This window comes from Thalassophryne amazonica, chromosome 3 (assembly GCF_902500255.1).
Source record: "Thalassophryne amazonica chromosome 3, fThaAma1.1, whole genome shotgun sequence".
NCBI lineage: Eukaryota > Metazoa > Chordata > Actinopteri > Batrachoidiformes > Batrachoididae > Thalassophryne > Thalassophryne amazonica.
The window spans coordinates 43,597,742-43,610,876 of record NC_047105.1 but is presented as its reverse complement, the minus strand read 5'-3'; the positions used below and the strand labels follow the sequence as shown (position 1 = coordinate 43,610,876).

At 39.2% G+C, this 13,135-nt stretch overlaps 1 protein-coding gene across 8 annotated transcripts in view; it reads left to right on the top strand.

Annotated features, from left to right (window-relative positions):
• LOC117506605 (R3H domain-containing protein 2) overlaps positions 1 to 13,135 on the top strand; it is a 207,404-nt gene that overhangs the window by 180,690 nt on the left and 13,579 nt on the right. For all 8 annotated transcript variants that reach the window (XM_034166125.1, XM_034166122.1, XM_034166127.1 and 5 more), the window contains one exon: positions 11,575 to 11,744. In XM_034166125.1, the coding sequence (XP_034022016.1) occupies positions 11,575 to 11,744 (170 nt within the window). The remainder of the gene's footprint in view (positions 1 to 11,574; positions 11,745 to 13,135) is intronic.

Below are 13,135 nucleotides of genomic sequence, written 5' to 3'. Positions count from 1 at the left end.
TAAGTTTTCTGTCTTGACGCTTTGATGTCACCTTGGTCTACGAGTATGTTTGCCTTTAATAACCTTCCCATGTTGTTTGTATTTGGTCCACAGCTGACTGTGAACAACCAACATCTTTTGCAACATTGCGCGATGATTTACCCTCTTTTAAGAGTTTGATAATCCTCTCCTTTGTTTCAATTGACATCTCTTGTGTTGGAGCCATGATTCATGTCAGCCCACTTGGTGCAACAGCTCTCCAAGGTGTGATCACTCCTTTTTAGATGCAGACTAACGAGCAGATCTGATTTGATGCAGGTGTTAGTTTTGGGGATGAAAATTTACAGGGTGATTTCATAATTTATTCCTCAGAGTTGAGTGAGTCTGCTTGGTCTAAAAAAGTAACCGTTACTGACTGCCACAATTTTTTTTCCTGATTTCTTATAGTGTTTCTTAAAGCCAAAAAGTTGCCATTTGAAATGACTTTAGTTTTGTGTCATGTCTGTGATCTGCTTTTTTTCTACAAAATTAAACAACTGAATGAACATCCTCTGAGGCCGGTGATTCCATAATTATTGCCAGGGTTGTAAAACAAAACATCTTTGAAAGTTATTTAGGTATTCTAGGCAAACCTTGTCTGACAGTACATGTTTTTTATATGGATTTTTCCTTTTTTCCTAAGTCTATCTTAATTTGAACTGTTTCTAATACCTTCCCATTCCTTCCCATTCGTCCAATGTTACTTTTTCTTTTTTAGCCCAACATTTTTTGTAATCCTTAATGGCTTTTTTAACTATTATGAGGTTTGTGTCCCAGTTAATATTATTTTGTTCTCTAAATAACGGTCCTTTACTAAGTAATTTTCTAAGCTTCCTGTTCTCAATTATTCTGAGATTACCGGTTATTATATGTCCTGTTGGCTCGTATTTGAAATTAGACGAGTCGCAATCACAGCCCAAGGTTTATCATTGATGAAATTTGGTATAGTTTTTGGATTGCTTTGCTGTGTAGAATCTCTGATAGTTTGACCATTTCAGTGCTCGTTGTGAAAAGGAATTTTCAAGAAAGATTTGTTGTCATCTTTGGTTATTGTAGTTTTTTCCTTTTTTTTTTTTTTTTTGTAAACCTAACCTAAACTTAGCTAAATCTTTTATGACAAGTGGAATATAGTTAGATAATCTTTGTTCTGAAAGTATAATATTAGCTAAAGCTGTTAGGATGCCAAGTTTTCGTTGTAGAACCGAAAATAATGTGATAAGTTCATGTACTAACCCATGTCTATTGTAATTGTTAATTAGTTCTTTTACTCTAAGTTCTAAATCTATCTTTGTAGTTGCATGTTGTCTATCCAGTTGTTAAGCGCTGACGTAACGCATCACGTGATAAATCTGTTTCCGGGTCCAAAGACCTCCAAGTTTACAATTAAAGTTACATCTGTATGATCCTTTTAAGGATTTACAGTTTAAGTTTAGTTTGTGTTTACATTGTGCGCAAACCTCCGTCCCTCCCTTCTCCGCCTCCACCTCCGTTAAACGCATTTGTCTGGCTCTATGGTCGGAACACTTAATAAAACTTTTTTTTCTTTTACTTTACATATTTTATTATGCACAGGTAAAATATACATGTCTGTTTGTTAATAAAAAAAAAATTTATTATAATAAACAGGACGTTAAACTGCAAACTTCACTTTCTCCCTGAACATCATGAACAGGAAGTGATCGCAGCTCACAGCAACTCCCATTGAAAATAACGGAGAAATAACATGAACGTCTGACATTTTTACATAAAACAAACGCTATAACGTCTAAAAACCCAGTTAATATATCCAGGAGAGTTTTAGGCACAATATACAAAAAGTTTTATGTTGCGATGTTAATGCTGTTGTCTGTGTACAACGGTGTAAGTGCAACCTGATCAGATCGTCTCAGTGCAGTTCTCAATGTTAATGACAGCGCGCCTTTTTTGTTTGGAGCCGGAAGTTGAAAATCACATGATGCGTTACGTCACACTTAACAACCGGATTGCGCTTACCTGATCGTTTTTTGAACTTGCGTTGTTTTTTGTTAAAAAATGTTTTTGACAGTATTTTCCATATCTTTTTTAGAAACATTACCTACTTTTTTGACACTGTCATTAAGCCCATACGAATAAATTGTGGCTAGTTCTTTGTACCAGTATTCCTCCCTTTGTAATCATTTAGAGGCTAAACTAAAGCATTCACCCTCTTCCAAAAATACTTTCTCTATAGGCATAGCCTCTGTCATCTACATTATGACCATATGAGCAAAAGTGTTGGTCTAAAAATAAATTACACATTTTATTAAGCCTCTATCTATGGTTGTTCATTCTGCTACTAAGGGTTTGGCTAGTTTCTCCTACGTATTGGGTACCACATTTTATGCAGCTAATCAAGTAAATTATATTTTTTGTGTTGCATGTCATTTTTGTTTCACATGAGCTAACCTTGTATTGTCTACCTGTGGTGTTACTCCTGAAGTTATTTCCTTCTACTATGTATTTGCAAGTTTTACATTTACTACTACCACATTTACCCAACTCTAGTGTCCTGTATAGCATCGGTCACATCCCTTCCTACCAAGGTAGGGTTTGGGGATGTAACGTCATAAGTACAGGACGAGTTGGAAATAAGAGGTATACCCTTCTTTAAGGGACTAGGGTATGAGTCCATCACCTTGGTTTGCCGGGCTACTGACCGCCCCCTCTTATACATAGCCATCATGATATTTAAACCCTTGTTTAAGGAACTAGGGTAAGAGTCCATCACCTTGGTGTTTAGGGCTAGTGACCATCCTATATTAAAAGTAGCTATCATATATAGTAACTTATGTATGAGGGACAGGGTAAAAATATATTATAGGACTATTATTATATGTAGTTATCGTAATATCAGAAAAGTATAGAAAATTATTAATAGCTAGGAAAAAATACAAAGTAAGAATAGCTAGGAATAAATATATAATATACAAACAGTCTATGGAACATATGTGAAGATTACCAGGCACAAATAAACGTGTCATATCAAAACTTAACCTAAACCAGTCTGCCGGGGTAATGAAACCACCAAGCACAGAACTGGAAGTTAAGTAGCTACATGAAAATTCATTAAGGTATATCTTATATATTATATTCCAGTTCTAAGGAGGAACTATGCCAGTATACAAAGGTATATCTAAATATCTAAAAAGGAAGAGTAAAATAGAGTAGAAAAGAGTAGAGTTGAGCCACTTAGGTGCCTGGTCTTGAGAACCAGGGATGGTGGGTTAGAGGAACACATAAACTGATGAATCATTAAAAATCTACACCTTTTAAAATAGAATTTTAAATGGTAAAAATAAGCTAGTTGTGGTAGAAGAGCTAAATTAGCCATGAATAAGCAAACCGTACCCAGCAAGCTAACACGATAAACAAAAAACATAGTTTTTCAATGTGTAATAATTGCATGTTGTCCCAGATGAAACCACTCCGTTACACGTGTTAGATAATATCTGGACTAATTCCTTATTTTATGTTGGTTCAAAGGTTCAACATAAGAGTTAAGTTTTACTTCCATCACACGTGCAAGTTTCAGATAAAGGGAGGGCTCCCCCTATCTGTGGGGAACCAGAAAGATTAAGATTGTGAGACTAAAACACACCCACTGTAACACCCACATTGTATTGTATAAAAGTGTTGTCCAAGCCTCGAGGGCTTTCACCAGTGGTGGGCACAGAAAACCAAAAAATTAACTTCAATAACAGATAATAAAGATAAAGATAAAATGATAACACACCCCCCCCCCCCCCCCCCCCCCAAAATGTATTGGAAGTTACAGATAACTGATAAATTCGAGTATTGTTTCCGGTACACTTACAACTACTAACAAGCTGATTTTGAGTTTTAACACCACGATCGCTTTTGAAAGCATCAAAAGCAACAAATCAAATCAATTTTATTTATATAGCGCCAAATCACAACAAACAGTTGCCCCAAGGCGCTTCATATTGCAAGGCAAAGCCATACAATAATTACAGAAAAACCCCAACTGTCAAAATGACCCCCTGTGAGCAAGCACTTGGCGACAGTGGGAAGGAAAAACTCCCTTTTAACAGGAAGAAACCTCCAGCAGAACCAGGCTCAGGGAGGGGCAGTCTTCTGCTGGGCCTGGTTGGGGCTGAGGGAGAGAACCAGGAAAAAGACATGCTGTGGAGGGGAGCAGAGATCAATCACTAATGATTAAATGCAGAGTGGTGCATACAGAGCAAAAAGAGAAAGAAACACTCAGTGCATCATGGGAACCCCCCAGCAGTCTAAGTCTATAGCAGCATAACTAAGGGATGGTTCAGGGTCACCTGATCCAGCCCTAACTATAAGCTTTAGCAAAAAGGAAAGTTTTAAGCCTAATCTTAAAAGTAGAGAGGGTGTCTGTCTCCCTGATCCGAATTGGGAGCTGGTTCCAGAGGAGAGGAGCCTGAAAGCTGAAGGCTCTGCCTTTCATTCTACTCTTACAAACCCTAGGAACTACAAGTAAGCCTGCAGTCTGAGAGTGAAGCGCTCTATTGGGGTGATATGGTACTATGAGGTCCCTAAGATAAGATGGGACCTGATTATTCAAAACCTTATAAGTAAGAAGAAGAATTTTAAATTCTATTCTAGAATTAACAGGAAGCCAATGAAGAGAGGCCAATATGGGTGAGATATGCTCTCTCCTTCCTGCCAGTACTCTAGCTGCAGCATTTTGAATTAACTGAAGGCTTTTCAGGGAACTTTTAGGACAACCTGATAATAATGAATTACAATAGTCCAGCCTAGAGGAAATAAATGCATGAATTAGTTTTTCAGCATCACTCTGAGACAAGACCTTTCTAATTTTAGAGATATTGCGCAAATGCAAAAAAGCAGTCCTACATATTTGTTTAATATGCGCATTGAATGACATATCCTGATCAAAAATGACTCCAAGATTTCTCACAGTATTACTAGAGGTCAGGGTAATGCCATCCAGAGTAAGGATCTGATTAGACACCATGTTTCTAAGATTTGTGGGGCCAAGTACAATAACTTCAGTTTTATCTGAGTTTAAAAGCAGGAAATTAGAGGTCATCCATGTCTTTGTCTGTAAGACAATCCTGCAGTTTAGCTAATTGGTGTGTGTCCTCTGGCTTCATGGATAGATAAAGCTGAATATCATCTGCGTAACAATGAAAATTTAAGCAATGCTGTCTAATAATACTGCCTAAGGGAAGCATGTATAAAGTGAATAAAATTGGTCCTAGCACAGAACCTTGTGGAACTCCATAATTAACCTTAGTCGGTGAAGACGATTCCCCATTTACATGAACAAATTGTAATCTATTAGATAAATATGATTCAAACCACCGCAGCGCAGTGCCTTTAATACCTGTGGCATGCTCTAATCTCTGTAATAAAATTTTATGGTCAACAGTATCAAAAGCAGCACTGAGGTCTAACAGAACAAGCACAGAGATGAGTCCACTGTCTGAGGCCATAAGATGATCATTTGTAACCTTCACTAATGCTGTTTCTGTACTATGACGGCATCACTGAAAGCAGCCAAAGAGAACGATATGTCTTTGGGATGGTTATGAGTAATTTTTTCTCTAATAGTTAAAATTTTATTAGCAAAGAAGGTCATGAAGTCATTACTAGTTAAAGCTAAAGGAATACTCGGCTCAATAGAGCTCTGACTCTTTGTCAGCCTGGCTACAGTGCTGAAAAGAAACCTGGGGTTGTTCTTATTTTCTTTAATTAGTGATGAGTAGTAAGATGTCCTGGCTTTACGGAGGGCTTTTTTATAGAGCAACAGACTCTTTTTCCAGGCTAAGTGAAGATCTTCTAAATTAGTGAGATGCCATTTCTTCTCCAACTTACGGGTTATCTGCTTTAAGCTGCGAGTTTGTGCGTTATACCACGGAGTCAGGCACTTCTGATTTAAGGCTCTCTTTTTCAGAGGAGCTACAGCATCCAAAGTTGTCCTCAATGAGGATATAAAACTATTGACGAGATAATCTATCTCACTCACAGAGTTTAGGTAGCTACTCTGCCCTGTGTTGGTATATGGCATTGGAGAACATAAAGAAGGAATCATATCCTTAAAGGCCCAAAGGCCCAAACAGTGAGTAAGCACTTCTGTCTTTGAGCGTCTTGCCCCCTGCTGGAAGCTTCTGTGTTAACTACATCGCTTCCAGCACAAACGCAACGGAGAGGAGCCACACAGCTCAACTCTCTACCCAATCACAGCACTGCTGTCAGGTGGAGGTCTTGGAAAATAAAGCCCTGCTGAGTTATGGTTTGGTGTATAAATAAAATGAATACTGATAGAATAACTCCATTAATGTCAATTCTGTCATTTGTACAAAGTTAAGATATAACATAAATCTTTTAATGTTGAATAATGCACTAATTGAGGTTTTGTAACAAATGCAGACAGATGGCATTCTGGGTAAAATGTGCCTCTGCTCACACTGATTGGATGATTCATTCTATGTAAACCAACACAATGTGAGGTGTGTCGTGTGCTGGTGTTTTCAGATAAATGTGCTTTTGTAAAATATGACATTTTTTATTTGTAAAAAAAGGCATTTTCAAAAAAAAAGCCAAGTTGTAATTACATAACCGTATGATATAACCGGTGTCAAAATAAATATTGACGTATCCCATAATCCCTTGCGCACCAGAGAGTCGCTGCAGTCAAACAACATATAGAGTATCCACATGATGACAATTGTAACTTAATATTATACTACAAAAATGTAATTTTTTTATGCTTTTTGTCACATTAATAAGAAACTGCATGCATGATACCCTGAAAACTTGCTAAAACAATTATAACAAATAATCCATGTCTGCTACATTTAATCTCTGTGGAATTTAATAAACACAAACCGAATTTCAGACATATATGTTAGTCTGGAACAAAGAGGACAAACAGTGTTGTAAAGAACAATAATGAAGACGTTAAAGAGCAAACTTCACTTTCCCCCAGAACAACATGATCAGGAAGCGAGCGTAGCTCACAGCAGCTCCCATCGAAAATAACGGAGAGACAGCCTGTGATTCTCACGTTTACATAAAACAAACACAATAACAAAGTCTATAAACCCAGAGAATATTCATGAGAGTTTTAGGCACAATATAAAAATTGTTTTATGTTGCGATGTTAATGGTGTTGTCCATGTACAGCGGTTAAAGTGTCGTTTTTGTAAATTAAGTTTGGGAAAAAAGCTTATGTTTTTGCTTCTGGAAACACGAGTCCGACGTGTGGTTTGAAAATATCAACCCAGCTTCAGTTTGAATACTGAACACTACTGGCCAGTAGATGGTAGTAGAGACCTTGAAACTTGTAAACACAAAATTCCAGATAATCTGCTACTTGCTACGTTTAAAATGCGTGGAATTTAATAAAAGCAAACAAACACAATAACAACGTCTATAAACCCAGAGAATATATTCACGTGTGTTTTAGGCACTAGAGTTTAATGCTGTTATCCTGAGTGTCTGAAATGCATTTCTCCTGTCGTGAACGTACTGAGATTACTGTACTGAGATTACCCTATCCCATATTGCACCAGGACACAGCATGCCCCACACTAAAATCTTAAAAATTAGCGCATTACTTTAAAACTAAAACATATATCTGATATTTTCACTTTATAAACCTTCAGAAGTAACTTGTCCGAAATACGTTTGGTTAAAATTTGAACCATAAGTTAAAAATGTATGCCTCGGGTGATATTGGCCGCGTATCAGTATGGGGTTAAAAGAAAAGGTTTTTCTCTTTTTTTTTTTTTTTTTGGTGACCAGTTCTCCTTTGCCTGCAGAGGATAGAGCAGTTTCTCCTAGAAACAGCTCTCCTCTGTTTGCAGAGGGTAGAACTACACATCTGTTCTCTTTTGTTTACCATGTTAACGGTCTAAAAGTTATCGGACAAAAATTTATCAGAAGATAATTAGTCCGATAATAGTTTCAAAGTTATCTGAAAAGATAATCCGATAATGAAAACTTTATCTTCGATAATTATCGGATTATCGGAACACCACTGGCTTTCACAAGATGGAGTCTGTCTGTGGAGACCCAGGCCTGGGTTTCAACGTGACTTTCAATAAATTCAAACAGGAATATATCAATTTGGTTCTTTGTAAGGGGCAGTATAGGGCATAAAGAACCGGGAGAAATTACACGTCACATTTATGTAACCTCTGTGTGTCATACAAGAAGTTACTGTTTTCACCTGTGTTTCTAAATAGACTCATGAGAATCATCTAGTTCAGGCAAACCTTTTCTAACCTTTATCAAATACGAGGTCTGTGAGAAAAGTATCGGACCTTTTATTTTTTCAAAAACTATATGGATTTGGATCACGTGCGATTACATCAGACAAGCTTGAACCCTCGTGGGCATGCAAGAATTTTTTCATGCCTGTCAGTTACGTCATTCGCCTGTGGGCAGGCTTTGAGTGAGGAGTGGTCCACCCCTCCCGTCGGAATTCCTTTGTCTAACAACTTGCTGAGAGACTGGCGCTTTGCTTTATCAAAATTTTTTCAGAACCTGTGAGGCAGATCGAAGTGGACACCATTCGAGAAATTCAGCTGGTTTTCTGTGAAAATTTTAATGGCTGTTTTTCCTGTGGCGGCACGCCGCTCCGGCTGCCTGCCAACACGCCAATCCGTCCGCACGTCTTTCATTACAAAATCTCCTTTAACAGTGGAATGTCCGGATAAACTGCTGATCCCAAGCTCTTCTGAAACTTCTCTGTTCTCTCACGACGTCCTGGGTCAACACAGACTTAAATTTGGAGGTTTTCAGCTCGAAACAGGCTGACGACGGCACCTCAGAGCGCGGCGCGACGTCCTGCTCCGTGGGAAGTCCTTAAAGCGACAGTAAGACTCCATAATCTCTCATCAGCCGTTAAAATTTTCACCGAAAACCAGCTGAATTTCTCGAATGGTGTCCACTTCAATCTGCCTCACAGGTTCTGAAAAAATTTTGATAAAGCAAAGCGCCAGTCTCTCAGGAAGTTGTCAGACAAAGGAATTCCGACAAGGGGGGTGGACCACTCCTCACTCAAAGCCTGCCCACAGGCGAATGACGTAACCGACAGGCGTGACAAAACTCACGCATGCGCACGAGGGTTCAAGGTTGGCTGATGTAATCGCACGTGATTCAAATCCATATAGTTTTTGAAAAAAATAAAAAGGTACATTATTTTTCTCGCAGACCTCGTACATATTTCTTAAACTTAAATCCAGTTCTTGTGGTAAATGAGTTTGTCATTAAAAGAAAGGTCCATGTTAAAATATAGCACCATATGTTATGAATTAAGGATGTTAGGGTTGCTTTTTTCGGGACTTCAACTGAGTAATGTGTCTGACGACTACAAAATTGCAGTGACAATATATGTCAGCATAATCAGTTGACAGGGTGAATGTCACTGCTCTTCTCTTGTAGAAAATGCTGTTTCTTCATGAGATGTATTTTATTTTCTGACAAACTCAATGTTGTATCGAACATTGACAATGACTGCTTTTGTCAGTGCATCCACCATCTTGTAGAACTGCATGTGAACCCACCCTTCCGGGCACAACTGTGGTCTAATCTTGGGTCATGCAAGCAGCCCTCTATCTGTCACAACCTGGTTTTCTCTGGTATCAGCTTGGTCTCATCTGGTAGCTGAAGTCCTCAACAGTGTATCCTATGTGCTGCATTGTTTTGGGGAAAATGTGATATGTACTTGTAACTGCACAATTGATGATTTTCACAAGACATTTAGTGTCACCCCTCTAATGGCCCAGTCACACGGCACACAACGATTCCTCTACGAAGCGAAAAAAGTCATTCGTTGAGAAAAAGGTGGACAAAAGAGTTTTTATCACCGAATAGCCTGTGAAGCAAGAGCACAAAAGGGATGAAAGAGGAACTAAACAAAACCGAAGCTAACATTGATCTCTACAGTTTAAACAAAATGCGCCTGGAGCCACAGCTGGAGCAGTGTGTGTCTGCATTTCTGAGTTCCAGGACTCGGCGCTGGGACGGAGCTCATAGTGCCTGAGTCCCGGAGAAACTGCAAACAGAAGCTGTGGAGATCTGTGCGCACATCGGTGGGTCCACCTGCTCTGGCTCGTCGTCCAGAACAAAAGAGGGGATCATATCCTTCATCATCAGAATCCACACTGTCTGACGACACGCTGCACGCTATGTCTTGCTCCAATTTAAAAAGAAAAAAGAAACTGGTGTGCTGTAGTCACTGCTGTATCACTGTATTATGTTAGTAAGCCATATATATTGATTTAGAACAGAAAACAGTCAAAAGGGGGAATAAATATAAGTGTAAGGATGATTGAATATATCAGAGCAGTAAACTGATCAGTCCGTGTGAACACCACGCATTGACTCCCCATATGTGGTTATTTCCACCAGCTGCCACTGATCCACAACGTGAATTCTGCCTTGCAGAACAGCTCTTTATATAATCATCTGAATCACATGTTGCCACATGTACATAAGAGCTGGATTGTCATTCCTACACTCATATTGTTATATTTAATAAAAAACAAGCGCACGCTGGAGCTGCTGCCGCTGCGTTCAAGTACCGTCGGAAATTACACAACTTTTCTGTTGTTTCAGATTCAGCAGTTGCTTGTGGCAAAGTAATTAATTGTATCCACACAAGATTAATTCTGTGAAAACATTCAGCTGGTCGAACAAAGTCAAACTAAATGCTAATGTTACAAAAACTAAGCAAACAATAAAAAAGCATCAAGAACGACAGCAAAACGAAATACGGATGAATTGAGGTTTTCGTTGCCCTTCGTTCAAATTTTTTAACAGTTTAAAAATCCTCACGAAGCACCAGCTGCAGGAACGAAGCTGGGCGAAGGTTAAACGATGCCAACTATCCATATTTCTTGTTTTGTTTGGGCTTCGTTGCCCTTTGTTGAGTGCCATGTGACTGGGCCATTAGATGTAATATGAAACTGCAGGTGCACCCAGGTCTACAGCAGGTTGTCCATCCTGTGTATGGAGGAGGAGGAAGTCTTGCCAAGAGTGTTTAGGATTAGTGCTCCAGCAATTACTAAAAAAGTTTCACACTGCTTCAGTCTAAACGGGGAGTCTATTTCAATTCTTCCTCCCAAATAAGTCTGCTGCTGCCTTCCACTGAGAACAACGTTCACAGTGAAGTAAATGCTGTGGATTCCCATTCCTGAAATAGATTAAACTGTCAGAAAGCACTAGAGGGTCATATCCTTTGAGAGCAGTGGCTATTGTTGTGCTGAAGTGTCATCCTCTGCACACTGCTATTCAAGTCACAGCCTGAGACAACTCACATAGGTGGGCATGTGGAATCCAGAAAATTAAAATCCCAAAATAAAAATATTATGTTGTATTTTTTCCTGTGGCAATCTGACCTGCATGTTTTCCAGATTAAAACTTCAATAAACATTACAACCTTATGTTCATAGAGGTGCAAGCAGCTCAACACTTTTTTCTTTGTTGTATAACTAAAATGCTGATGTGCATTACTAGTTAGTTAATAGTTAATGTACATTTTTTTATATTTTTCTCCATGGACTCCCTCAGGAGTACCTCCTCCTGGGCCTGGGGTGATGGTCATGCAGCTCAGTGTCCCCAATGGACCGCAGCCTTCTCAAAATTCTCCCCTGGTCCAGTGGAACCCATGCAAGTACTACAGCATAGAGCAGAGGCCCAGCAAGCCAGGAGAGCTCTACAAAACTGACAATAATCCACAGGTACACACACATGCAGCTGAGGTCCCCTGCATCATACAGCAGACATAAAGAACCACATGAAAACAGTTACCCTATTTTCCAGACTATGTCATATTTTTACTTGTTTTGCCTGTCCTGCGACATATTTTGAAGTGACATATGAAAAAAATACTGCATTGTCATCTACAGACACAATATTGCCCCTTATACACACATGACAAATTGTTTCTGTACGGTGCATCCAGAAAGTATTCACAGCGTACTTTTTCCGTATTTTATGTTATAGCCTTATTCTAAAATTGAATAAATTATTTTTTTCCCTCAAAATTCTACCCAAAACCCCCCATAATGACAACATGGATTTCTTTTTGGCAAATTTATTAGAATAAAAAATAAATAAAATCACATGCAAACAAGTATTCACACCCTTTGCTCAATAGTAGAGAAGCTTGAATCTTCGACTGGACTGGGTTGCTTGACGCGAGGACGTTTTGCTTCAAATTGCAGAAGCTTCCTCAGCTAAAATTCTTGCTCTGGTAGTCTGACTTCTGTCTTGACTCTTGTAAAGAAGAATAAACAGAAGCCACAAAAGCTGGAGTTTTAAACCTAACCAGACCCCTCCTACCGAGAGGCAGGCTGCTATAGGCTAGTGACTAAACAATAGCTCTAATTAGCACCTATTGTGCTCTAGTTAGCACCCTCCTAATGATGGGACGGACGCCTCTCCTGATGGCTCCCTTGATGACTCTCCTGATGACGTGAATGACTCATTACCATGAACAAAAGACTGAAACTGCTTTGACCTGAGTACCCCATTGTAAACAGGGGACAAAGCGTGTCTCAGACCCCCTCCCCGGTTAAGGTTGGGTTTCAACTGTTTCACATAGAATGCCTCCTTGACCCCTCTCTCAAACCATTTCTTCTCTCTGGCTAAGATTTTAACTTGTTCAAACCCAGTCACTAGCCTATAGCAGTCTTCCTCTCGGCAGGAGGGGTCTGGTTAGGTTTAAAACTCCAGCTTTTGTGTTTTCTGTTTATTCTTCTCTACAAGAGTCAAGACAGAAGTCAGACTACCAGAGCAAGAATTTTAGCTGAGGAAGCTTCTGCGATTTGAAGTAAAACGTCCTCGCGTCAAGCAACCCAGTCCAGTCGAAGATTCAAGCTTCTCTACTATGGAAACCACCTGGACAACTGAGAGCCTACACAGAAACTTTGCTCAATACTTTGTTGATTCACCTTTTCGCAGCAATTACAGCCTCAGGTCTTCTTGAATATGATGCCACAAGCTTGGTGCACCTATCTTTGGGCAATTTTGTCCATTCCTCTTTGCAGCACCTCTCAAGCTCCATCAGGTTAGATGGACAGCGTCGGTGCACAGCCATTTTCAAATCTCTTCAGAGATGTTCAATCAG